At 48.2% G+C, this 22,863-nt stretch overlaps 1 protein-coding gene across 15 annotated transcripts in view; it reads left to right on the top strand.

Annotated features, from left to right (window-relative positions):
- Window positions 1-22,863, top strand: part of TRRAP (transformation/transcription domain associated protein) — a 108,910-nt gene that overhangs the window by 74,184 nt on the left and 11,863 nt on the right. For 9 of the 15 annotated variants that reach the window (XM_034669810.1, XM_034669815.1, XM_034669818.1 and 6 more), the window contains 14 exons: window positions 1,788-1,907; window positions 2,125-2,412; window positions 2,576-2,713; window positions 3,300-3,412; window positions 3,872-4,007; window positions 6,720-6,911; window positions 8,542-8,770; window positions 9,394-9,659; window positions 10,230-10,330; window positions 14,241-14,442; window positions 15,631-15,795; window positions 17,247-17,337; window positions 18,615-18,814; window positions 19,748-20,009. In XM_034669810.1, the coding sequence (XP_034525701.1) occupies window positions 1,788-1,907; window positions 2,125-2,412; window positions 2,576-2,713; window positions 3,300-3,412; window positions 3,872-4,007; window positions 6,720-6,911; window positions 8,542-8,770; window positions 9,394-9,659; window positions 10,230-10,330; window positions 14,241-14,442; window positions 15,631-15,795; window positions 17,247-17,337; window positions 18,615-18,814; window positions 19,748-20,009 (2,503 nt within the window). The remainder of the gene's footprint in view (window positions 1-1,787; window positions 1,908-2,124; window positions 2,413-2,575; window positions 2,714-3,299; window positions 3,413-3,871; window positions 4,008-6,719; window positions 6,912-8,541; window positions 8,771-9,393; window positions 9,660-10,229; window positions 10,331-14,240; window positions 14,443-15,630; window positions 15,796-17,246; window positions 17,338-18,614; window positions 18,815-19,747; window positions 20,010-22,863) is intronic. The other 6 variants (XM_034669824.1, XM_034669823.1, XM_034669816.1 and 3 more) reach the window with 3 other exon arrangements.

Consider the following 22,863-nt stretch of genomic DNA (forward strand, 5'->3'; position numbering starts at 1 on the left):
CCATTTATTTTTTATTTAAATTCAATTAACATAACGTATTATTCGTTTCAGAGGTAGAGGTCAGTAATTCCTCAGTCTTATGTAACACCCAGTGCTCGTGACTCACATGCCCTCCTTAGTGTCCATCACCCAGTTACCCCATCCCTCCACCTCCCTCCCCTCCAGCAACCCTCAGTTTGTTCCCTATGATTAAGAGTCTCTATGGTTTGTCTCCCTCTCTGATTTCGTCTTGTTTTATTTTTTCCTCTCTTCCCCCATGATCCTCTGTTTTGTTTCTTAAATTCCACATGTCAGTGAGATCATATGATGATTGTCTTGCTCTGAGTGACTTATTTTGCTTAGCGTAACACCCTCTAGTTCCATCGACGTAATTGCAAATGGTAAGAGTGTTCATGCTACATCTTGTGTTTATGGAAGTTATTTTTTATAGAGCAAAGTAGGGTTATGAGTCCCTGCATTTCTAATTCAGTTAGACCCTGATATTTCCATTCCCAAAGCTTCTCTACCTGTGAAGTGGTCAGGGGCCAGCGGGCGCCTCTGGATTATTTGTTTCTAAGTCTTGAGAGACTAGGGGCGTCTGAACAGGTTCTTCACGAAACCAGGCACGCCTGCTCTCGTCTCTGCTGTGGGCATCTTGTTCCAGAATTGACCCTCATACTCTCTGTGGGAGATCTGTTGAAGCCACTGTCCCCTCCCTGTCTCCCTGGCGCCCCTGCATCCACACACTGGTTCGTCTCTCTCTGTGGTCGCATGTGAATGAGAACAAGCCAGAATCCCCCACCCACGCTCAAGAGGAGCGTTTTTACTGGCAAGTCTGTGATCGCGTGTGGCCCTTTGGTGCTTCGGCGTCTGCTAACTGACCCGGAGCCAGGAGGCTGCTGACGCACTGGCCGGGGAGCCGGGAGCGGCCACGTGAGGTCAGCCACGCTCGTTTTATCACGGTCTTCCTCACAGGGTGGCCTGAGTACCATCCAGGAGCATCCTTCAATTCATTGTTTTCCCCCATTTTCCTTGAAATATTTCTATCTTTGCTTTCTGCATTTTTGGTAGACATGAACGTGAGGGTGATTTCCTTTCTTGGGCTTGCTTTTGGAGAAAGGAAAGCATAATCTTGACCCAGCCATCGCGGAGGCTCTGTCTCCACGGGGAGGTGGCCCCATTGGCCCAGTGGGCTTCAAGCCTGCCAGAAACCTGCCTGTTTCTAAGGAATCTCAGCAGCTAATTCAGACTTTCAAAAACAGCGAAGCTGCGGACAAAGAGGCATCTGTGGATTTGGTTCTCCTTTTGGGCCCTTCGTCCCCAACTCTGGCCCCTTTCGCAAGGCGTCCCATTCCAGGCCAGGCCACTCCCTGTCCTCCTCTCACCCGCGGTCAGCTGCAGAGATTCTGAATCCTCACTTCTTGATTTGTTCTTCAGAATTGTACTTTTTGGCCAATAATTTGCCTATGCGTGTGCTCCTCTTTCCTCTTTCACATTTCCAGCGGCCTCGGTTTCGATGGCATCTCTGTGCCTCTTGTTCACACGTCCGCGTCAGCATTGCATTTGTACCTCTCAGACATGGTTAGAAAACGCCCTTGAAAGTTAAAAAACGTAGGCATGTCACTGGCTGCTAAGCACACCATGGGTTCCTGACGCTCAGAATCTGTGTTTTTGCTCTGACCTGACACTTGCTCAGTCTTCGAAAGTTTGAAAGTGGAGGGGCGTCTGATAAAGCGCGAGACTGAGTGTCCTGCACGCGGACACATGAGGCTCCCGCGTGGCTCCACGAATCTCTGTTCTTTCCGTAGACGGGAGCGCTGCTCAGTGCCTTTGTCCAGCTGTGTCACATTTCCACAACACTGGCAGAGAAGACATGGGTCCAGCTTTTTCCCAGATTGTGGAAGATTCTGTCTGACAGACAGCAGCACGTGAGTATATGTTTTAAATCCTGTTTTGGAAAGCGTAGTTTTTGGTGTTGAGAAATATTTGTGAAAGAAAACCGTCTTGTTAAGTTTCACAGGATGAGGACACTGCTCGCTGTTGTGTAATAGTGAATTCTCCAGATTACTGTTGGATGTTGTGTAAGAGAGTGAGGCCGTGCTGAGTTTTGAGCGAAGACTTGACTTCCATGCTCTTGGCTTTCAGGCTCTGGCCGGAGAGATCAGCCCGTTCCTGTGCAGCGGCAGCCACCAGGTGCAGCGGGACTGTCAGCCCAGCGCCCTGAACTGCTTCGTGGAGGCCATGTCCCAGTGCGTGCCCCCGATTCCCATCCGACCCTGTGTCCTGAAGTACTTGGGGAAGACGCACAACCTCTGGTTCCGCTCCACATTAATGCTCGAGCACCAGGCTTTTGAGAAAGGTCTGAGCCTGCAGATTAAGCCGAAGCAAACAACGGAATTTTATGAGCAGGAGAGCATAACACCACCTCAGCAGGTGAGGCCCGCCTCCTCTCCCGGCTCCTGTCGTCTCTGCCGGTGACCTCCCTGTGTCAGTAAGCCTCTCCCCGGGGATTTTAAATGACAGCACAGTGAAGTTGCTTTATTGGGAAGAAAGCGTTTTTGTCATGAGCACTCAAGAAACCACGCTCTGTTTCCAGGAGATACTGGATTCCTTGGCTGAACTGTACTCTTTGTTACAAGAGGAAGATATGTGGGCTGGTTTGTGGCAGAAGCGTTGCAAGTATTCAGAGACGGCGACGGCCATTGCTTACGAGCAGCACGGATTCTTCGAGCAGGTAGCCACCGTCCAGCGACACGGCTGGGCCACATGGCTGAGGACAGGTTGTTGCTAACGATCTCAAGGCAGAGTTTGTGTTAAATAAGTTCACTGGTTTATTTCAAGCCTTTATCCTACATAGAAAGGCCCTTTGAAGTCTCAGTTAAAGAGAAACCTACATACATGACATGAACATTTTTGAAATTCAGTCCTAAAGCCTTTACCGAAGTTGCTAATGTGGGTGCTTTTCATCTGCAGTCAGTGGTCCTGTTGGAGAGGGCAGGTAGACTGTAGTTAGTGTTTAAACTTTAATCCTCATGTTTGTCCTTTCATTGAAATGTGGCCCCTGTCCCGGGATATGGTTCTCAGCCCCATATAGGGCACTGAGCCACAGAAACTCCAGAAGCACAGGTGCGAGCTGTGGCCTCTGCTGTCCTCACAGAAGGACGGAGAGATGCATCCCGGGGCTGGGTGGTCTCCACTCTGTCCCTTCTGTGTGTGCAAAGTGCCTCAGGGGCCAGTGATCTTCTGGAGAAGAGCATAGGCACCCCAGGCCGGAAATCCAGCTTGCCGTGTATAATTGAGGGCATTGTTAACTTCTTTAGGCACAGGAATCTTATGAAAAGGCAATGGACAAAGCCAAGAAGGAGCACGAGCGGAGTAACGCCTCCCCTGCTATTTTCCCGGAGTACCAGCTGTGGGAGGACCACTGGATTCGGTATGCCACAGAGCTAGCCGTAGTCAGAAGTCTGTTCAGGGAACCGGGAAAAAAAGAAAAAAGTCTCTTAAATTTTCTTGTAATGACTGCTTTTAAAAGGGGACTTTGCTATATTCTTTATGGACTTATAAAGAAAAGAACCACCTCAGAACAGCATTCGGTCCGTGAGCAATTAAAAGCTTCCATTGGATAAAGAACAAACGCTCTCTGCCCACCCCACCCCACCCCCGGCCCTGGTCCTTGCCGTGTGGTGTGCGGCCCTCTGTGTCCAGGGGAGCAGTTCATTTCAGAGAACAGGTGGCTCACTGCAAGTGGGGCACCTTGGGAGCCCACCGTTTTGCCCTGTGTGTGGGGGGGAGATATTTGCAACAGACAGCTTAAAATCTTACCCCTTGCCCTTTCTGAACCCATGAGTATGTTGGTAATTGAACTTTTGCTCTTGAATCTCTGGTCTTGCAGGTGCTCTAAGGAGTTGAACCAGTGGGAAGCCTTGACGGAATATGGTCAGTCCAAAGGTCACATCAACCCTTATCTGGTCCTGGAGTGTGCTTGGCGGGTGTCCAACTGGACCGCCATGAAGGAGGCATTGGTGCAGGTGAGACCAACCTTCCCCCGCCGGGTGACTCCCCCGGGCTCACATTGTGTGGCTCTCCAGAGAGTTCTCTTCACTTAGAACAAGCTGGGCATTTCGGCAGGTGAAAGATAGCTCTTAGGAAGCGAGCATTATTTTCGGTTCTCTGACACCTTTCCCAGATGTGTTCAGTTCCGGAGTTAGACGAGGCTTTAGTTCATGTGGCGGAGCTGGTGCAGAGGCGCTGCCGGGAGGTGAGCGCTCGAGGGCGAATCACACTCCGGGCCTGGTGGGTTAGTCGTTGCTGTTGGCAGACATCTGCTGGATGAAGCAGCGCTCTCTTCAAGCACGTTCTGTGTTGTGGAGGTGAAGGCAGCATAGTATCAGTGAGACTGAGTCATGAACTTGTTTGAGCTCCACGTTTTTTTAAATTAAACTCCATCCAGAGGAATTCAGTGCATGGCGGGAGAGTGGGCACAGAGGCCCCATTCCCTTTTTCCAACTGAGGGGGATCCGAAAGCCGCAGTATGGGACAGCCCAGCTCCGTGTCATCTGAGCCCCCATGACACATTATTATTTTTGCTTTAGACGGTCTTCAGATGCAGCCATTCTTCTGCTCTTTATCGTTTCCTGCGTCTGGGCCCTTCCCTCGTATTCTCTCTCGGCCCCTTTCCCTGCTTCTGCTCTTTTCCATGTGGTATTCCTGGTTGGAGTTGAGGTGGAGGAAGTGCTGCCATCTTGTTCTCACCTGCCCTTTTCCCCAGCCAGGGTTCGTTGGCACACTGGGGATGTTTCCTCTCTCCTTGTAATTCAGACACTGCAAAGGACACTGAGATTATAGGACTACTGTCTTTGAAACAACAAACCTGAAATTTTAACCTATATTGTAGCTACCAAGTTTATGCTGCAAACGTGGAAGATTGTAGAACTGAGATTGTGAACCACAGAGGGCAGATACAGCCCAGGGCTTGACTTTGGGGTTGGAATCTGGAAATTGCTCGTCTGGTGCAGGGATTTTACTCCGGAGATAACTAGTCATTTGTATTAAGATGTGTATTGTTTCTGACAAAACACATTTACAATGGATTGTTCTTTCTTCGCTCTGATAGATGTTCTGCTGAGTAAATATAGCTCGCTCTACTGTTTCCTTTCTTCTCCCTTTCCAGGGTTTCTCTTAGCTGGATGCAGGCAGCGTCACGCTGTCCATCGGTCTGAGAAATGAGTTTCTTCTTTCAGAAACCCTTAATAATTTTCTAAAAATTGTAAAGTGCTTACTGATTAGAAAAAAAGCTCAAAGTATATGAATAAACATTCTGAGGAGCCTGTAATAAATTCACATAGTCTTGATCCAAGTAGATGGTCCAGAATTATTTGCTCATTTACTGATATTTCAAGAAAAAAAACCCTTCGAATTACTTCTGTTTTCCTGTGCATTATGATTTCAGGGCTGCTTGCAGGAGTATGGTTATTTCTTGGTTTGATCTAATCGGTGGGGTAACTTGTTTCAGGGGGTGGGAAATAGAAGGAGATGCCTTTGTTCCTAGTGTTACGGAGGATAGATGCGGTGATTGGCCAGAGCCTATCTTGAATAGTGTTTAAGCCCAGAAAACGTGAGATGGGTGTGATGTTAGAGGATTATGTTGGAAGCAGATGTTTTGACAAGTTTGTCTTCCTAAATTCCTTCATCATTGGATTCTTGAGATCTGAGACAGGCCATGGATGTGAATTTGCTTTAAAGAAGTAAGATGTCAAAAAAGCAAGCCAGAGAGTTACATAAATGCAGGGTGGCACCATCATCATCATCATCATGATACTTCTGTCATTTAGACAGGTAGTATTTTGGCACTAAAACGTGTATGATTTTTATTATAGCCCAAAGGTGCTTCGGAATGAATGTTATGTTGATCTTGTTACAGCAAGTCCTGTAAAATACCTTCAACAGAGGTATTCTTCTTATGCACAAAGAGATTATTGTTGAAAACACATTAATTTTTATCACTCATGTTTTTAAATGCTCTGTACAAGATTGATAAAATGAGACCAGTTCTGATGCTTCCTTTAGAAGGTGGTGGGCAAGACAGAGCCTTCAAGGGTAGAAGGGGGAGCATGGGGAGCCAAGGAGAGGAAGTGTGACCGCTCTGGGCTGAGTGTACTTCATTAGAGAGCTGAGAACCAGGCTGTGAGAAATCCGGGGGAAATTTTATAGTAGATGACAGAGTGTGGCTTTTGAATGAGAGTCAGATTTATGAATGTTCTCCCATATTCTTACCAACCAGAATCGTTGCATTTTGCTTCCTGGTATAATGTGGAACAAGTTAGATTGATTTCTCAGGATAACAATATGAACTGGAAACAATTCGAAATTATATTTATCAGAGTGGAGGCGAACATATACTTGATACTTTGGAAATGGCTGGCTGACTGTAGCCGAGGGGTGATTGTTCATCTGGTCTGTCACATCAGTGTTGATCGGTTTCCTTCGTTTCTGGAACTGCTGATGACTCAGGGCAAAGAAGCTGTAGAGACTGGCTACTCACTAGTATTCGGAAAAGGAGAGTATCCAGAAAACGCCATCTAAATGCATGACTTCTCCAAAGAAAATAAGTATCTATTCAAATAAAATTTCCGTTTATCACCTTGCATGATTGGCCACAAAAAAACTGGCTTGCATTTTTGACCCTTTGTACTGAGAGGAGTTTGCCAGTTGCTTCCCGTGTAATGTTCTTTCACCACCAGGTAGAAGTAAGTTGTCCCAAAGAGATGGCGTGGAAAGTCAACATGTACCGCGGCTACCTGGCCATCTGCCATCCCGAGGAGCAGCAGCTCAGCTTCATTGAGCGCCTGGTGGAAATGGCCAGCAGTTTGGCCATCCGCGAGTGGCGGCGGCTACCCCACGTGGTGTCCCACGTGCACACGCCTCTTCTCCAGGTGGGTGTGGCACGCGTTCCGTTCAGGTTGAGGTCCGTGATCCGAGCTGGATGGCGGGGCGGGGGGAGGGGGGACAGTCCTTCCACTTGTCTCGTTCTCTGTCACTGTAGCTCATCCTCAGTAAAAGGAAGGCCAGAGTCAAAATGTAGAAGAATAAAATGTTCTCATTTTTGGAGTTTCCGTGGGATTTAAATGACAGATGACATCTCAGGAGTGATTTTGATGATTCTCATTTTGCTCCAGGCATTTTCTTTAACGCCCACTATACCCCATCAGTGTGATGCCCTGTGCATCGTCTGAGACTCTTCCGAGTGCTGGTTTCATAGCCTGTGTCTTAGCCTCGTCCTTACTGGACCATCTGCACGGTTGCTGATGGTTCGTTCCAGCCTCTCAAGCCAGCACTCCCTCCCTCGGCTCTGACGCAGTCTCTCCCACAGCCCCCCGCATGTGCCGCTCCTCTCCGCAGAAACTATTTCTCCCCCCCCCCCCCGCCCGCCGCCTGACCCTGAGGCTCCAGACACACAGGAATTGAAGGCCAAGGCAGAATTGCCGATTGCGGCCGCAGCAGGCACACAGCCCTCAGCAAAGGCTGAGCAACTTAGAGGCTCGGTCGTGAGGGACATCTGTGGCTAACTGGCGACCACTAAGCCACCTGGTTGCGTTCTGCAAACAATAGACTTGACCAAATCAGTGTACCAACATACTTACTGTGAGGGTCCCAGAGGAAACAGAGGCAGAAAAGGGGGCAAAAGGAATATTTGAATAAATAATGAGTGAAAACTGCCCACATTTAATAAACCAATTTCATTTACAAAGCAGATATACAAATGAGCCTGTAAGCGTGGGAAAAATTGTTCACCACCGTTAGTCACTAGAGAAATGCAAATCAAAACCACAGTGCGATACCACCTCACACCCACTACACTTCTAAGTAAAAAGGATAATAACGAGCATTGGTAAGAAAGTGGAGAAATGGGAACCCACGTTTATTATTGTTGGATTGTAAAATAGACTGGTAACAGTCTGGCAGTTCCTCAAAATACTAAGGTACAGGATTCCTATGTGACAGCAGTTTCGATCCTACACACACACACACGCACGCACTCACACGCACTCACGCACACCCATGTTCACAGCAGCAGTGTCCATAATGGCCAAAATGTGGAAACTGCCCAAATGGCCGTCAGCTGATGAAAAGTGCTGGATCCTGGCAGCAGACTGGTGTTCAGCAATAAAAAGGAATGCATGCTGAGGGCAAGCGGGCCAGGCTGTTGTGATCTGAGCCCTCGGTAGGAGAGCCCAACTTAGGTGGTGGCAAAGGGAATGAGAGAGAGTTTGGGGGGCTGCCCGTTCGCAAGGTGTGCTGCCTGCACCACTGTCCTCCCTCTCCTACTTGACAGTAGCCACAGAGCTGAACTTTTAAAAGTTGGGGGGGTCACAAGAGCAGAGTGTGGGGTGAAGAGTAAGTGAAATGTGGAATTGAGGTGTCTATAGGCGAGAGCGCTTCCTTTGGGGAGCGCGTCGGGGCGTCTTGACGGTCACCGGATCGCTGACGGACTCTGCTTTGCGTTCCTGGTTTGCTTTTGAATGTCGCGCTCACCGGGGACTCCCTTATGCTGGTCCCGTTCAGGCAGCCCAGCAGATCATTGAACTTCAGGAAGCTGCGCAGATCAACGCCGGCTTACAGCCGACCAACCTGGGCAGGAACAACAGCCTGCACGACATGAAGACGGTGGTGAAGACGTGGAGGAACCGGCTGCCCATCGTGTCTGACGACTTGTCGCACTGGAGCAGCGTCTTCATGTGGCGGCAGCATCATTACCAGGGTAAACCTACCTGGTCCGGCATGCATTCATCATGTAAATTTCCCAGACACCCCATGTTCTGGTTCCATGTCTCAGTTTTGTTGTATTTTTTTTCTTTTATCAGATGTTCTATTTTCTGGCAGGTTTGGCAGGTGGCGGTTGGTCTGGCAAGGGTGAAGGGGAAGGCAGCAAAAGATGGGGAGATGCCCCCCACCCGTTAACACTCTTCCAGCTAGAACAGAGTTGGGGCTAGGGGTGCAGGCCGGTGGGATCTGAGCTCCGGGGTATGGCGTTCATTGGGAAGCCGTCTGCCCTCCCCTCGCCCCTTCCCTGAGGACGAGCTGCTGGAAGGTGGCCGTGTGAAGCCTTCTCAGGTTTTCCTGGTCCTCTCTGCTCGTCCCCTCACCCTGCCGGGCATCTGTTTAGAGCCGCCGTCCTGATTTAGTCATAGCCTCGGCAGTCGTGCTGAGCTCAGTGGTCTGTGCTCTTTCACTCTTACTTTCGCATTAGATATCTTCCTGGTGTAAAACCCAAGGAAAGGTAATGAGGGTTTATCACAGAGCTTCCTGTTTTCATGAGCCATGTGTGCGTGTTTTTCATTTTTTATTTCAGTCTTATTGTGGAACACTTTGAGAAATGTTTGGCGTGGAGTGATAGCTCTTTTCTTTGCTCTCTAGCTATCGTAACTGCCTATGAAAACAGTTCTCAGCATGACCCAAGTTCCAACAACGCTATGCTTGGGGTTCACGCGTCTGCGTCGGCGATCATCCAGTATGGGAAGATTGCCCGAAAACAAGGACTGGTCAACGTAGCTCTGGACATATTAAGTCGCATTCATACTATTCCAACTGTGCCTATCGTGGATTGCTTCCAGAAGATTCGACAGCAAGTCAAATGCTACCTCCAGCTGGCCGGAGTCATGGGGAAAAACGAGTGTATGCAGGTAGAGTGACGACGGGAGCCGGCAGCCGCCCTCCTGCTGAGGAGGTCCAGCAGAGCACGGGTGCCCCTTGGAGACTCCTGTTGCAGATAGTAGGGAAGAGGGTCAGAACTTCCATAAACACAGCATTGTTCGTGGGAAATAGTCCCTTCCCCACCGGAAAGGGAAAGGAAACCACTTGAGTGTTTGAAGTACATTTTATGGTCTCTGTTCTACACTGTCATTGGTGAACATGTTTAAGGAAAGAAAATTAAAAACTGCAGGATTATGGGGGTGTAAAATAGATTTTGATGATGTTCAGAGAAATATTAATAAAAACAATGAAACGAGCTAGACATAGAAAGCTTTGGAAAACAGTACCCTGAAGGTATCCAGGACTGAGCGTGGCCTTTAGGGATTCAGTTTAAGTACATTTGTCTGTCAAGAACTGTTCATGTGAGCAAGGTCAGCCGTCAACGTCAAGTTTCCTTGTCAGTGACCTTCAGGACTTACTGCCTAGATAAATATTTTAATGCAGTTTTAACATTGTCTAGAAATTTCAAGAATTTTTTCCTACTTTTTTTTTTTAAACAGGGTCTTGAAGTGATTGAATCTACAAACTTGAAATACTTTACAAAAGAGATGACAGCCGAATTTTACGCACTGAAGGGAATGTTCTTGGCTCAGATCAACAAGTACGTATGTTACACAGAAGGAGAAAAAATCATCAGATTATTTAAATAGTTATTTGTAAGCTGAAGTCAGTGTGCAGCCCCCGCTCGAGGTCGGTGTGATTTGGTGATAGCTGCAGGTGTGGTACTTGGGGCTCTCCGTCTCTGTGAGGATAGTAACGTAACAGCAGGTGGATAAGCCAGTTCGATGGGTAGTACTTAAAAACGCTTTTAAGAAATGAGTTTGCATGAACACAGAGCTGCTGATGACATAGATTCATTTCCCCATTTTTGCAGCATGACATTTTGGACCCGAGTTGATTTGATTCCTTTTATGGAGACAATTCCTGTTTTAGAGCAGGGGGTCAGTCAGCTGTGGTCTGCAGACCAAATCCAGCCGGCGTCTGGTTTCTGTGAATGAGGTCTTAGAACACACCCACCCCCACTGACGGGGCCTTTGGCCCTTTCACACGACAACCACCGAGTTGAGTAGTTGTGAGAGAAATTGTCCAGCCCATAAAGCCTAAACCGATTTACTGACTGGCCCATTCAGAAAAAGGTCACAGAACCGTGTTTTGGAGAAATGAACATCAGATGAAATTTTGTAAAAAGTATACAAATGAGATATGCTTACATGATACTGCTCATTGCTTTATGTGGAGCTCTAAAGCCCACTTTTCACATTTTCAATAAAAGGGGTTGCATTTTTAGGTTATTTTAAATAAGGAAGTGATTTTTCTCAAGATAAAAAGGCTTTTTTATCTTTAAACTCACATGACCTAAAATACACCATTTGGAGGTGTATTGTTGAGTGTGCTTTAGACATCCTCAGTGTTGTGCAGCCATCACCACCTACTCGTTCTGAAACATTTCCTTCCCCAGAAGAAACCACATACCTGTTAGCGGTCACTCCCTATTGTCCCCTTCCTTTGTCGCCTGCCAGCTGCTCATCTACTTTCTGTCTCTGTGATGTGCCGACTCTGAACATTTCGAATAAATGGAATCCTACGGTCTGTGGCCTTCTGCGCCTGGCTCCTTTCACTCAGCATCGGGTTCTCGGGTCATCTGTGCCGTGGCAGGTGGCAGGACTTCGTTCCTCTTTGTGGGTGAAGAATACTCCCCAGTGTGTCCGTAGATCTGATTTACCCACTCAACAGTCAGTGAACATTTGGACCGTTTCCCCGTGTGACTACTGTGAGTCATGTTGCTATGAACGTTCATGTACAGGGTTTTGTGGGAGCCTTGGCTATATACGTAGGGGTGAAATTGCTGGGTCATGTGGTACTTCTTCATCTTGTCGAGAAACTGCCAGGTGGTTTTCCACAGTGGCTGCGCCTTTGTGTGGTTTCCAGCTTCTCCACATCTTCGCCAGCATTTCTTACTTTCCATTTTTCGGACTGTAGCTGTGCTCGTGAGTATGAAGCGGGGCCCCGCTGTTTGGATTGTCATTTTCCTGGTGATTCGTGATGTTGAGTGTCTTTTCTATGCCATGTGCGTGTCTTCTTGACAGCAGCGTGTGTTCGGTTACTTTGCCCGTTTCTTAGTTGGATTATTTGGCTTTTTATCATTCGGCTCTAATTCTTAGACGTTTGGATGTATCTCTGAGGTATATGATTGCACACATTTTCATACTTTCCTGCAGGCTGTCTTCTCACTTTCTTGACCGCACTCTTAACGCACAAAGCTGCTCATTTTGAAGTTGGGTATATCTGGTACTTATAGTGTCGTAGCCAACGCCATCGCCTAACACAAGGTCACAAGATTTACTCCTATGATTTCTTCAAAGAGTCTTAAGTTTAGTTCTTACAATCAGGTCTTTAACCATTTTGAGTTAATTTTTGTATGTGGCAGGAGATAGTGGTCCAGATACATTCTTTTGCATGTGCGTAGACTCTGTCCCAGCACCAGTTGTCGAAAAGACTTCCTTCCCCATAGAAGGGCCTTCGCAGCCTTTTGGAGAGTTAGCTGAGCAGAAAAGTAAAGGTTTGTTTCTGGACGCTTAGCCCTATTCTGCTGATGTACATCAATCGTTTTGATGGGGCCACAGTGTGTCGCTTACTGTTGCTTTGCAGTAAGGTTTGAAATTGGGAAGCCTTCTTCAACTTTATTGTTTTTCGGGATTGTTTTGGCTGTTTGGAATCCCTGACATTTCTTTCTTTTTTTTTTTTTTTTTTTTTTTNTTTTATTTATTTATTTATTTGACAGAGATAGAGACAGGCAGCGAGAGAGGGAACACAAGCAGGGGGAGTGGGAGAGGAAGAAGCAGGCTCCTAGTGGAGGAGCCTGACGTGGCTCGATCCCATAACGCCGAGATCACGCCCTGAGCCGAAGGCAGACGCTTAACCGCTGTGCCACCCAGGCGCCCCTGGAATCCCTGACATTTGTGCATGAGTTTCAGGTTATTCATTTCTGCAAAAGAGGCAGTTGGAATTGGAGTGATTGCGTTGAATGTTGTAGGTTAATTTGGCGAGTATTTCCATCCTAACAGTATTAACTCTTCCATTTCATGAACATAAGATGTTTATCTTTGTTTAATTTAACAGTGTTTTGTAGTTTTTAGTGTATAAGTCTTGTATTTCTTATGCTAAATGTATTTTTAAATGTTTTATTCTTCTTGATGTTATTATAAATTGTTTTCCTAATTTTATTTCCAGATTTTCCATTGCTAAGGTATAGAAATACAACTGAATTTTATATATCGCTCTTATATCTTCAACGTTGCCAAATGTGTATTTGCTCTGTTTTGTGTGTGATCTTTAGGGTTTTCTGTATATAAAATTATGTCATCTGCAAGTAGAGATAGTTGTACGTCTTCTTTCCAACCTGGATGCCTTTACTTTTTTTCTTGCCTAGTTGCTCCTACCTAGGACTTCTGGTAGTAAGTTCAGTAGAATTAGTCAAAGTTCTTCCCTTCTTTGTGTTTGCGGAGGAAAACCTTCTAGTCCTTCACCATTGAATAAGATGTTACCTGTGGGCTTTTCCTGTATGACCTTTATTATGTTAACATAGTTCCCTTCTGTACCTAGCTAGTTGGGTGTGTTTATCATGAAAGGGTGTTGGATTTCATCAAATGCTTTTCTTGCACCAACTGAGATGATCGTTTTTCTTTTTCATTCTACTAATGTGATGCATCACGAGGGTTGATTTTTTTTGTATGTTGACCCACCGCCTTGTATTGCTTTGATAAATCCCTCTTGGTCATGGTGTATAATCCTTTTCACATGCTGCTGGATTTGGTTTGGATTTATAATCACGAGGGATATGAGTATCTAGTTCTCTTATGTCCTGTACATGGTTGGAAGATGTAAAAATATCTCTGATTTGCAGATAGTAATGTGGTAAACAGCCAGTGTGGAAAATAGTTCATGAGCTCCTGAAAAAATTAAACACAGAATTATCCTGTGGCCCAGGAGCTCCACGCTTAGGTGTATACCCAGGAGAGTTGAAAACGGGTGCTCAGGCAGGTTCTCGCTCACGACTATTTGTAGCAGCACTGTCCTCAATAGCCAGACTGTCAAAACAGCTCAAATGAATAGATAAACAAAACCTGGTGTAGTTATACAATGGAACAGCATCAGACGTAAAAAGGAATGGAATGGTCACGCCTGCTACAGCACGGGTGAACCTCGAAAACAGGTCACATAATATATGATTCCACTTCTGTGAGATACGCAGATGAGGTCAGTCCGTCGAGCCAGAAAGCAGGTTGGTGGTCCCCAGGGACTGGAGGCTGGGGGAGGTGGAGAGTGACTGCTCATGGTATGGGGTTCACTTTGGGGATGATGGCAGTATTTTGGCACCCGATAGAGTAGCAGTTGCATGACATTTTGAACGTACTAAATGTCACTGAATTATTCATTTTAAGTAGTTGATTTTATGTTATGTGAATTTCACCAAAAAAAAAAAATTACATTTTGCTTTTGTCTCCTCACAGATCTGAGGAAGCCAACAAAGCGTTTTCTGCAGCTGTGCAAATGCATGATGTGCTGGTGAAAGCGTGGGCCATGTGGGGCGATTACCTGGAGAACATCTTCGTGAAGGAGCGGCAGCTACACCTGGGCGTGTCTGCCATTACGTGTTACCTGCACGCATGCCGGCATCAGAATGAGAGCAAGTCAAGGAAGTACTTAGCCAAGGTGAGACCAAAAGAACCCGTTTTCACCAAAGACCGTCTGGTAGCCTTCATGTTTGCACGAGAAGGCAGCTCTTTGCCGATCCGTGCTGGGGGGTGAGGCATCATTTCATGCCTGCCCGGTCTGTTCCCATCACTCTTCACGGTATCTATCATAGTTCCATTTGAAAGGTAAGAAAACAGAGACCTGACATACTTGGGGTCCCAGGACTTTGAAGCAGCAAAACTGTGCCTGGAGTCGGTCCTGGGACTCAGTCCAGTGTCCTCTGTGGGACCTCACCCTGGACAGAGATTCCTGCAGACCAATGAGGAGGCTGCCCGGAGAACTTACCCACCAGACACCTGCTAGAGTCTCCCCTCTCACCTGCAGGGGAGGTGCCCACAGTCCCAGAGCTGCTCAGCACTAGTCGCAGGTGACATGGGATCACAGGATTTCTGCACATGTGCAGGGTGTGGTCACACTCGCTGGAGTTCTTGACCCCAGGTCACCAGCGCAGGGGGCAGGGCCGGCGGCTGACATGCACCTGCCCAGAGGTGACTGCTTGACTCTGAGATTCCTTCTTCAGAGTTGCTCCCTCTCTCCTGTCTGAAGAAACACATAAATAAAACCCAGAATTAATGATTGCAGAAAACTTAGGAATAAGTTGCTCTGCTTTCCTGTTTTGTCCCATTAAAGGATTAGATTTCTTAGAATCCCTTCATGTCCAGATGTGGACTGAGCCTCAGCACCTAGCATTTAAAGCCGACTCTAGAAACACACACCAGCTATGATGACACAGGGAAGCTCCCTAATATTTGACCCTGAATTTGCCTCCTCCTCGATGTGCTTGTTTCAGACATCCTTGGCCACCTCATTCCAGGGCGGTGTTCATCAGAGATTTTTAGCAAAGGTCCATTTTGTCTTGGTGAGGTCGTTAAGTGTGAATTAGGTTGACAGGCCCTTGGGTCACTACTTGGGTCAGTTAGTGATGACAGTAATGCCTCTTCTAGGTAAGAACCGTGTTCACATTTGGGGTTGCATCTGTCTGTACGGTGTGTCCAGTGAGTTTAGCGATAATGTTGGCCCTTTTGTACGTCTTTTTCCAGATTGCCAGCAAGGCTATTCTGTATGTTGTTTTAATGTTGGGGAAGAGTCACTTGATGAAGGGCCTCAGAATTTTCATCCACCTCCGGGATTTTCCTTCTATCTTAGGTGCTGTGGCTTTTGAGCTTTGATGACGACAAAAATACTCTCGCAGATGCCGTTGACAAGTACTGCATTGGCGTGCCGCCCATCCAGTGGCTGGCCTGGATCCCGCAGCTGCTCACCTGCCTGGTCGGCTCCGAGGGAAAGCTGCTGCTGAACCTTATTAGCCAGGTGGGAGTCACGGGGTCTCTTTGTTCACAAGAAGATTGCATCGTTTCACGTGTAGGAAGGTATACACATTCAGGCTTCACGCTTAAGTGATTGGAATGAAATAATCCGCTAGCTCGTTAGAGTATTAAAATGCCAATTTCTTTGTTTGCCTGTGTTGCCACATAAAGATGCGAGTAAAACAGGTGTTCTTTTAAAACTACTAGCAAACACTCCGAATTGGTGACAGGTGGATCTGATTGACACTTTGTAGCCGATTTCCCCTCGCCAGGGCCGAAGCTCTTCAGAGCTTCCCTTCGGATTGAAGTCCTAGTAACTGTGGTGGTTGTCACCCCTCACCCCTCGTGCAGTTGTTCAGGGTGAAAGTTGTAGGCCCTGGGGATGGAGATGGAGATGGGGACGTGCACACACTGGGGTCACAGGAAAGCTTTCATGACCATGATTTGAGAGGATTTCAGGTTTGCCCTCCATGTGAGAAGCCCAATGGGTAGAGGAAGGACCCTGATGGTGGGAATTGGGAGACCGTTCTGTGTCACATACAGTGCCTGTGTTTCTTTTTATAAAGTGAGCCCTGTGACTGACTGCTCATGAATGAAAAGCATCCTGACCAAGCATTTGGGGACATGCCGCTCAGCAGTCTGTCTGTCCAGCTTACTTTGCTCTTTATATTGGATACAGCATCCATGTTGTACCCAGAAGTGGTTTTATTTTTCCCCTCAAGAGGCTGCAGTGATGGGCCTGGGTACTGGCGTTTTGCCTGGAGTTTCTGTGCCGGGATGTGGATTCGGTCTGTGTGGTAGAATCGTCATTCAGCAGACATCTCGTAACGCGTGTTAGCCGGCTACCCTGTGTCCCGTGGCAGAGCCAGATGCCATTCCTGGCTTCTTTCATAGGTGCATTTGAAGGCTCTGAGTAACATCAGAGTAGCTATTCAGGCCTTTTGAAGAAGCCATAAAGCCCCACTTTGGTAAGACTACCTTAAACCAAAAATTTCCATTGTCCTCCTTGCTGCGGTTACATGAAGATACTCACTAGTGAACCTAATCGTCAGAATCGGTTTCCGGTTCCCAGTGCGTGGTGCTTAATAGAAAGACTGACTAGTGTCATTTTGTCTTTTCCCGTTACGCATGAGTACGGTCCAGGGAGCAATGCGTTTTGTCCTCAGATTTACCGAATCAAAGGCAAATGTGGTTTCTCTGTCATTAGCAGTCCCCCAGGCAGAACTGGTGGAGTGCACCTTGTTGGTCTTTCTCGGTTCTTTAAGATGTAAACTAGGTATTTGAGCTGTTTAATCCAGGCTCGTGGATGAGCCCCGTGGCGCAGTATTTGCCTCCTTGGTTCACATGGAGACCCCAGCCCATTTACAAGTGGCAACAGTTACTTTCCCTACAAAGCGTCGTCCTCTAGAAGCCCAGTGGTGAGCAGCGCTCTTTACACCCCATGTCTCTGACCAGGTGGGACGCGTGTATCCCCAGGCGGTCTACTTTCCCATCCGGACCCTGTACCTGACCCTGAAAATCGAGCAGCGGGAACGCTACAAGAGCGGTATGTGTCAGGCGGGGCTGGCTGGCCAGACCGTGCAGGGCCCAGTCTGTGGGGGCATGCCATGTCCAGACGGCTGTGGACACTGTCCTGCCCTCGGCCTGCCTTTAGCCAGTGAGAGGACACTGTGGGGCTGGGAGGCAAAGCCTGATCTCTGAAGAAAGTCGATGGTTCTCCAAGGTTGTGATTTAATAGGGTGTTGGTTTACCGGAGTGTTTTGGTCCATAAGTAGGAAAAATGCATGAAATTTTTAGCTCTAGAGAATTATAAAGTTTAATAATACATCCTGGTAAGCAGCATAAATGTCAATTACTATGTATGTCATTTAGTTCCTAATTTCATCAGTTGTCAGAAGAATCAGCATAGAAATCAGATTCACTCAAATAGAAGAGTTTTAATCTGTACTGAATAGTCCTCGTATGTAAGAAGTAACTGACCAATGGTCTCCATTGCCCACTATACATGGTACCTTGTAAACCGTTAAAGCATCGTCTGCGTCAGGCCGTTTTTAACACCCAGGTGTTCATGCTGCGAGGCCAGAGACTCTAAGGAGGTGACCTGATCCATTGGGCGTGCTCACATCCCCTGCCGCTGGGCTGGTCGGGAGACTGCGCAGCACGTTCCATCTCTGGCCTCACGGGTCTACTAGGTCGATAGGTGTTTGGGTCCTTTGAAAGTTACGGTGTTTTTATTCTGAGTGAGCCAAAGCTAGACAAGTGGGCATTTGGATTCTATAGCATGCTTCTCATACCCCACGTGACTATTTTTCAAAAAAGCCTTTTTTACACTGTGATTTGGCTTTCCTAGATTGAAAAATGTAAATCTGCTCATTAATTACTTTTAGATTCTCTGAGCTCTCTGCAAAGAATGTATTGTGAAATATTTTTCCTAATGTTTAAAAAATGCTCAAGTTTACAGTAAGTTAGAAAGGAGAGGACAGTGAATACTCGTGCCCCCTCACCTCAGTCCACCACGTAGCACACAGCTGTTTGCACGCGCTCACTCTCTCTATCGCTCTCTCTGTCTCTGCATGACCCTTTGTGCTTTTCACTGAAATGTCTGAGGCCAGGTCGTAGGCAGTCAGTCACGTGCCCGAGCCCCTCAGCACACGTCTCCTTAGAGCCGGGGCGGCTCCCACGGTCCCTGGGGAACCGGGCTCGTGATGTGTTAACACGCCTGCAGGAACCAGCGTTCCTTCGGCCGATGGGTCCTCTAGAGCTCCGAGCTCTCGCATCGGGCCAGTTCTGCGCTGACATTGGCGTTGTGTGTGTTACTCTCAGATTCTGGACAGCAGCAGCCAAGTTCAGTGGGTAACCAGTCCCATTCTGCATCAGATCCAGGGCCCATAAGAGCAACAGCACCAATGTGGCGCTGCAGCCGAATCATGCACATGCAGCGAGAGCTCCACCCCACCCTTCTGTCTTCCCTGGAAGGCATCGTCGATCAGATGGTCTGGTTCAGAGAAAACTGGCATGAAGAGGTAGGTGGAGGGAACCTGTCGTCCGAATGCGGTGGGCTGTCTTCCCTCAGATTAGCTCCCGGCCGTGTATGTGTTGTGTCTTGTCCAGCTGAACCGTGGCGAGCAGATCGCTCCTGTCTGCTACTGTTGTAGCCCCAGCTGTTTGAAGCAGGATACACCTGACGAAGAAGATGAAATTGAGGAAGCTGGTTCTGGCCTTCACGTGCTTCCTGTGCTCACGTCTGTGAGCACCGTAATTAACTACCACCGAATACCAGTTAGCCAGCAGCGGCCGTGGGTGTAGGTGACTCCAGAGCCGCCAGGCCCTCCCCGTAGTGGTGTTTGCATAAGCCGATGACTAAGGGATGAGGCCCTACTATCTAGATGTTTATCTCGGTGGCCAAGAGGCCATCTTGTCGCTTACTTCTGTGTGCGTGCGCACACGTGACAGTGACTTCAGAGCTGTCTGCATAGAAGGGGTTTCCCGTGGTTGATCAACAGAAGGGCAGGTGTGTGCCCCAAAAAGTGAAAGTGTTTTGTTTTGTTTTAATGTTCAGGACACTTAGTCTTCATGTTTTGTTTTGTTTTGTTTCTTAAGATTTTATTTATTTATTTATTTGACAGAGATAGAGACAGCTAGCGAGAGAGGGAACACAAGCAGGGGGAGTGGGAGAGGAAGAAGCAGGCTCATAGCGGAGGAGCCTGATGTGGGGCTCGATACCATAACGCCAGGATCACGCCCCGAGCTGAAGGCAGACGCCCAACGACTGCACCACCCAGGCGCCCCAGTCCTCATGTTTTTTAAAAACAGCTGACTGTGTGGCGTGCACGGGTTGGCTCTGTGCTGTCCTCCCTGATTTTGTGCTTACTATGTGCCGGGAGGTGGGGATGTGCTCGGTTAGCTGCCGGACTTGAGAGCCGCTGTGTGATTTGTCTCGGGTCTCTCCCCGCCAGGTTCTCAGGCAGCTCCAGCAGGGCCTGGCAAAATGTTACTCCGTTGCGTTTGAGAAAAGCGGAGCCGTGTCTGATGCCAAAATCACCCCCCACACTCTAAATTTCGTCAAGAAGTTGGTGAGCACATTCGGGGTGGGCCTAGAGAACGTGTCCAACGTCTCGACCATGTTCTCCAGCGCGGCCTCCGAGTCTCTAGCCAGGCGGGCACAGGCTACCGCCCAGGACCCCGTCTTCCAGAAGCTGAAGGGCCAGTTCACAACCGGTGAGTCCCTTCCAGTACCTAGAGAAGGTTCCACTCGCTTTTCTTCCTCTGTCTTTAACAATCAGCTAGTTGTTATTTCTTCGTTTTCGTGAGCACGGTCCTGGCCAGCTTGCTGTAATCTGTTTAAAATGGGGACTCAGATCACGAGGCCACCGTGACTTTCTGCAGCCTTCTCTCTGGGGGAGGGTTAAGGTGTGGAGCCAGGCTCCACGTGAGGGGATGGAGGGTGTTAGGAAAAGGAGGGTTTCAGGCTGAACCCACCTCCCCATCCCTCCCTCCACTTGGGTTTTGCGGGAAAACCAAACAGTGGGAGGTGAGGCAGGCTCAAAGTACAGGGCTCAAGGTGACAAGTAGAGTTCAAACCTGTGGATTCAGGTGGCAGAAAGACAAGGAGATTGTATTATCATTACTGGTCCCTGGTTTGGCTTCGTACATTTTCTGAGGCCCCAAGAGCGTGAACCCTGGCCCCAGTTCTGCGTGATCAGTGGCAGACTAGTCGAGTCTGCTTTGGCCTGTCTTCACCTGCCAGATGGGGGCCCTGGTTCCCGCAGCAAGTGCACAGACAGGCCGACCGACTGTGTCCCCTGGGCTGCAGGCAGTCCTGCCACCCGTGTCGCACCGCCACCCCGCTGACCTGCCTGTCGTCTGGCCCAGGCGAGCACCAGGTCTCAGAGCATCCCTCTAGCCACTTGGGGAACTTCTGCAGGCCTTTGTGTCTTGCATGTCAACCCCTGAGTGATCATCATGGGAAACAAGATTTATCTGCTCAATTTCCCAGCTAGAAGAAGCATTTTAGTTTAATTACTATTTTTATAACTGTCTCCAGAACATTCTTTCTTCACTGGTACACGAAGCCATAGAATAATGGTTTACGTTGTTAGTTGTTTAAAGTTATCTTTTAAGAACTCGTATCGCAGAGAACACAGCTAGAAATATGTACTGTGTAGACGAGGTTGAAACCGAGGTTGTAAAAGAAAATATTGATCCCACTAATCGCAAAGGATGCTTTGCAGCCTCCGCCATGACTCTCTTGAGCCATGTGCGATACAGCGGGTCCTGCTGTCATTCCCGGCAGCCCCAGGGCCCCGGGTTTCCTCTCCTTGTGCTGTGAGTGGGGCATTGAAGGTAACGCTGGACTTGCCTTAAGGTCAGGTTGCACCCACACCTTGAAGAAGATGCTCTTTGAACAATAAAATATGAGCCCTTCACACCTTTTCCACTGAAGCGCTTCCATCGTCTTAGATTTTTTTTCTTTGTGAGCTTCACATGATGTGGTCAGTCACTATTCCCTGAAAAAGGAAAAGTCTGAGATGAATTTTGTGGAAATGATCCTATTTTACTCAAGGGAAATGATATATTCAGTATGTCTTTATCTTAAAATGTGAGCTCATTGAATTAAATGTAGTCTGAACTAGAGAATTCATAGTGAGACAAGTCATTTGGATTTTGTTGCAAAAAAATACAAAAGCTGAAACTCGAAGGCAGACCGTTAGGAGGCTCTGACCCTCTTCCAAGCATGGGCATTTCGTACGTAACTCAGAGCCCCACAGCCCCCCTGCTCCTCCGTTCCCGGGAAGGACCAGCTCTGTGTTTGAGCGCCATGTTCTCCACACAGCGGAGGAGAGTTCCCCCACCTCCGTCCGCGGACAGCATCACCTGTGTTGGCTGCTCACTCTCAGCCCAGTAAGGAGGTGGAGGAAAGTCCAAAGACAGTACAGCACATTCATCCCAGGGGGCGAGGACTCACATGCAGGAACTTGGACACGAACGTGGCAGGTGTTTTATCTGCAAAAGCACCAGACTGAGGACGGATGAGCAGTGTGCCATATCCGTACCTGAGTAAGATAAACAAAATGGAATTAGCCATTGATACAGCGAGTGGGAGGAGCCTCCGATGATGCTGAGTACAGAAAGCCAGTCTCGAAAGGATACCTGCTGCGTGGTTCGTTCTTTGGAAACGTTTGTAAAATGACGTCAGGATGGAGGTGAAGAATGGGTTATGGGTGGCCGGGAGTTAGGGATTCAGGGCAGAGGCGGGTGTGGCCATAGGGCTGACACAGGGTGTCTGGGCTGACAGACAGTTGAGTCCCTTGGTTGCAGCGCTTCTGAGGTTGGGCTGGTGTTCTGCTGGCCGTAGCCCCTCTGGGCCCCTGTGTAGGCATTGATGGGGCCTTCACCAGCCCCTGGGTCTACATTCACGTTGTTGACCCGCCATCACTTTCTCTGCGGTTGGCTGCAGCCCAGCAGGGGGCGGTGGGGAGGAGGCAGTGAGGACAGAGGACAGGAATCTGCACCCCGCTCTCCCCACGCAGCCTGACTCAGCAGAAGAGCATCTGCCGAGGCCCCGCCACAGGTCCCGGCCCTTGTCAGTGAGAGGACGGTGGCTCCCGTGGGGTCCATTTATGATGGAGATGGTTCGACTTAACCTGACCTTCGGGCTCTGGCAAGTTAGAGTAACCCAGAGCCCCTTCTCCCTGGTGCTCATCTGTGTGGGACTGGCACTTTTTTAAAGAAGGGCTTTTCAGTTTCATTGACCTTTTAATATCACGTCTCAGTAAAATCTGAGATATACAGCAGTCAGGGGTTTTTTAATGGCTTAAATGAAAAGGGCATGTTTTCCATTTTTGTCACTTCGATTTCCTGCCTTAATTTCTTCTGATGAACTGATTTATAATTTAGTATTCGCCGGGGTTGGTTTTTTTCTCCTTTAGCCTCAGGTTAGTTACTGTGTTGACTTTTGGCACAGGGCCGTGGTTCCTCAGTGGGACACTTGCTCTCAGGCGGGGCTGCCGGTGGGCGGTGACCTTCAGGGCTGGCCGGTGGGCTCCTGTGCCCCTCGGAGGGCCCCGCAGGA

Source organism: Ailuropoda melanoleuca, chromosome 10 (assembly GCF_002007445.2).
Source record: "Ailuropoda melanoleuca isolate Jingjing chromosome 10, ASM200744v2, whole genome shotgun sequence".
Lineage (NCBI taxonomy): Eukaryota > Metazoa > Chordata > Mammalia > Carnivora > Ursidae > Ailuropoda > Ailuropoda melanoleuca.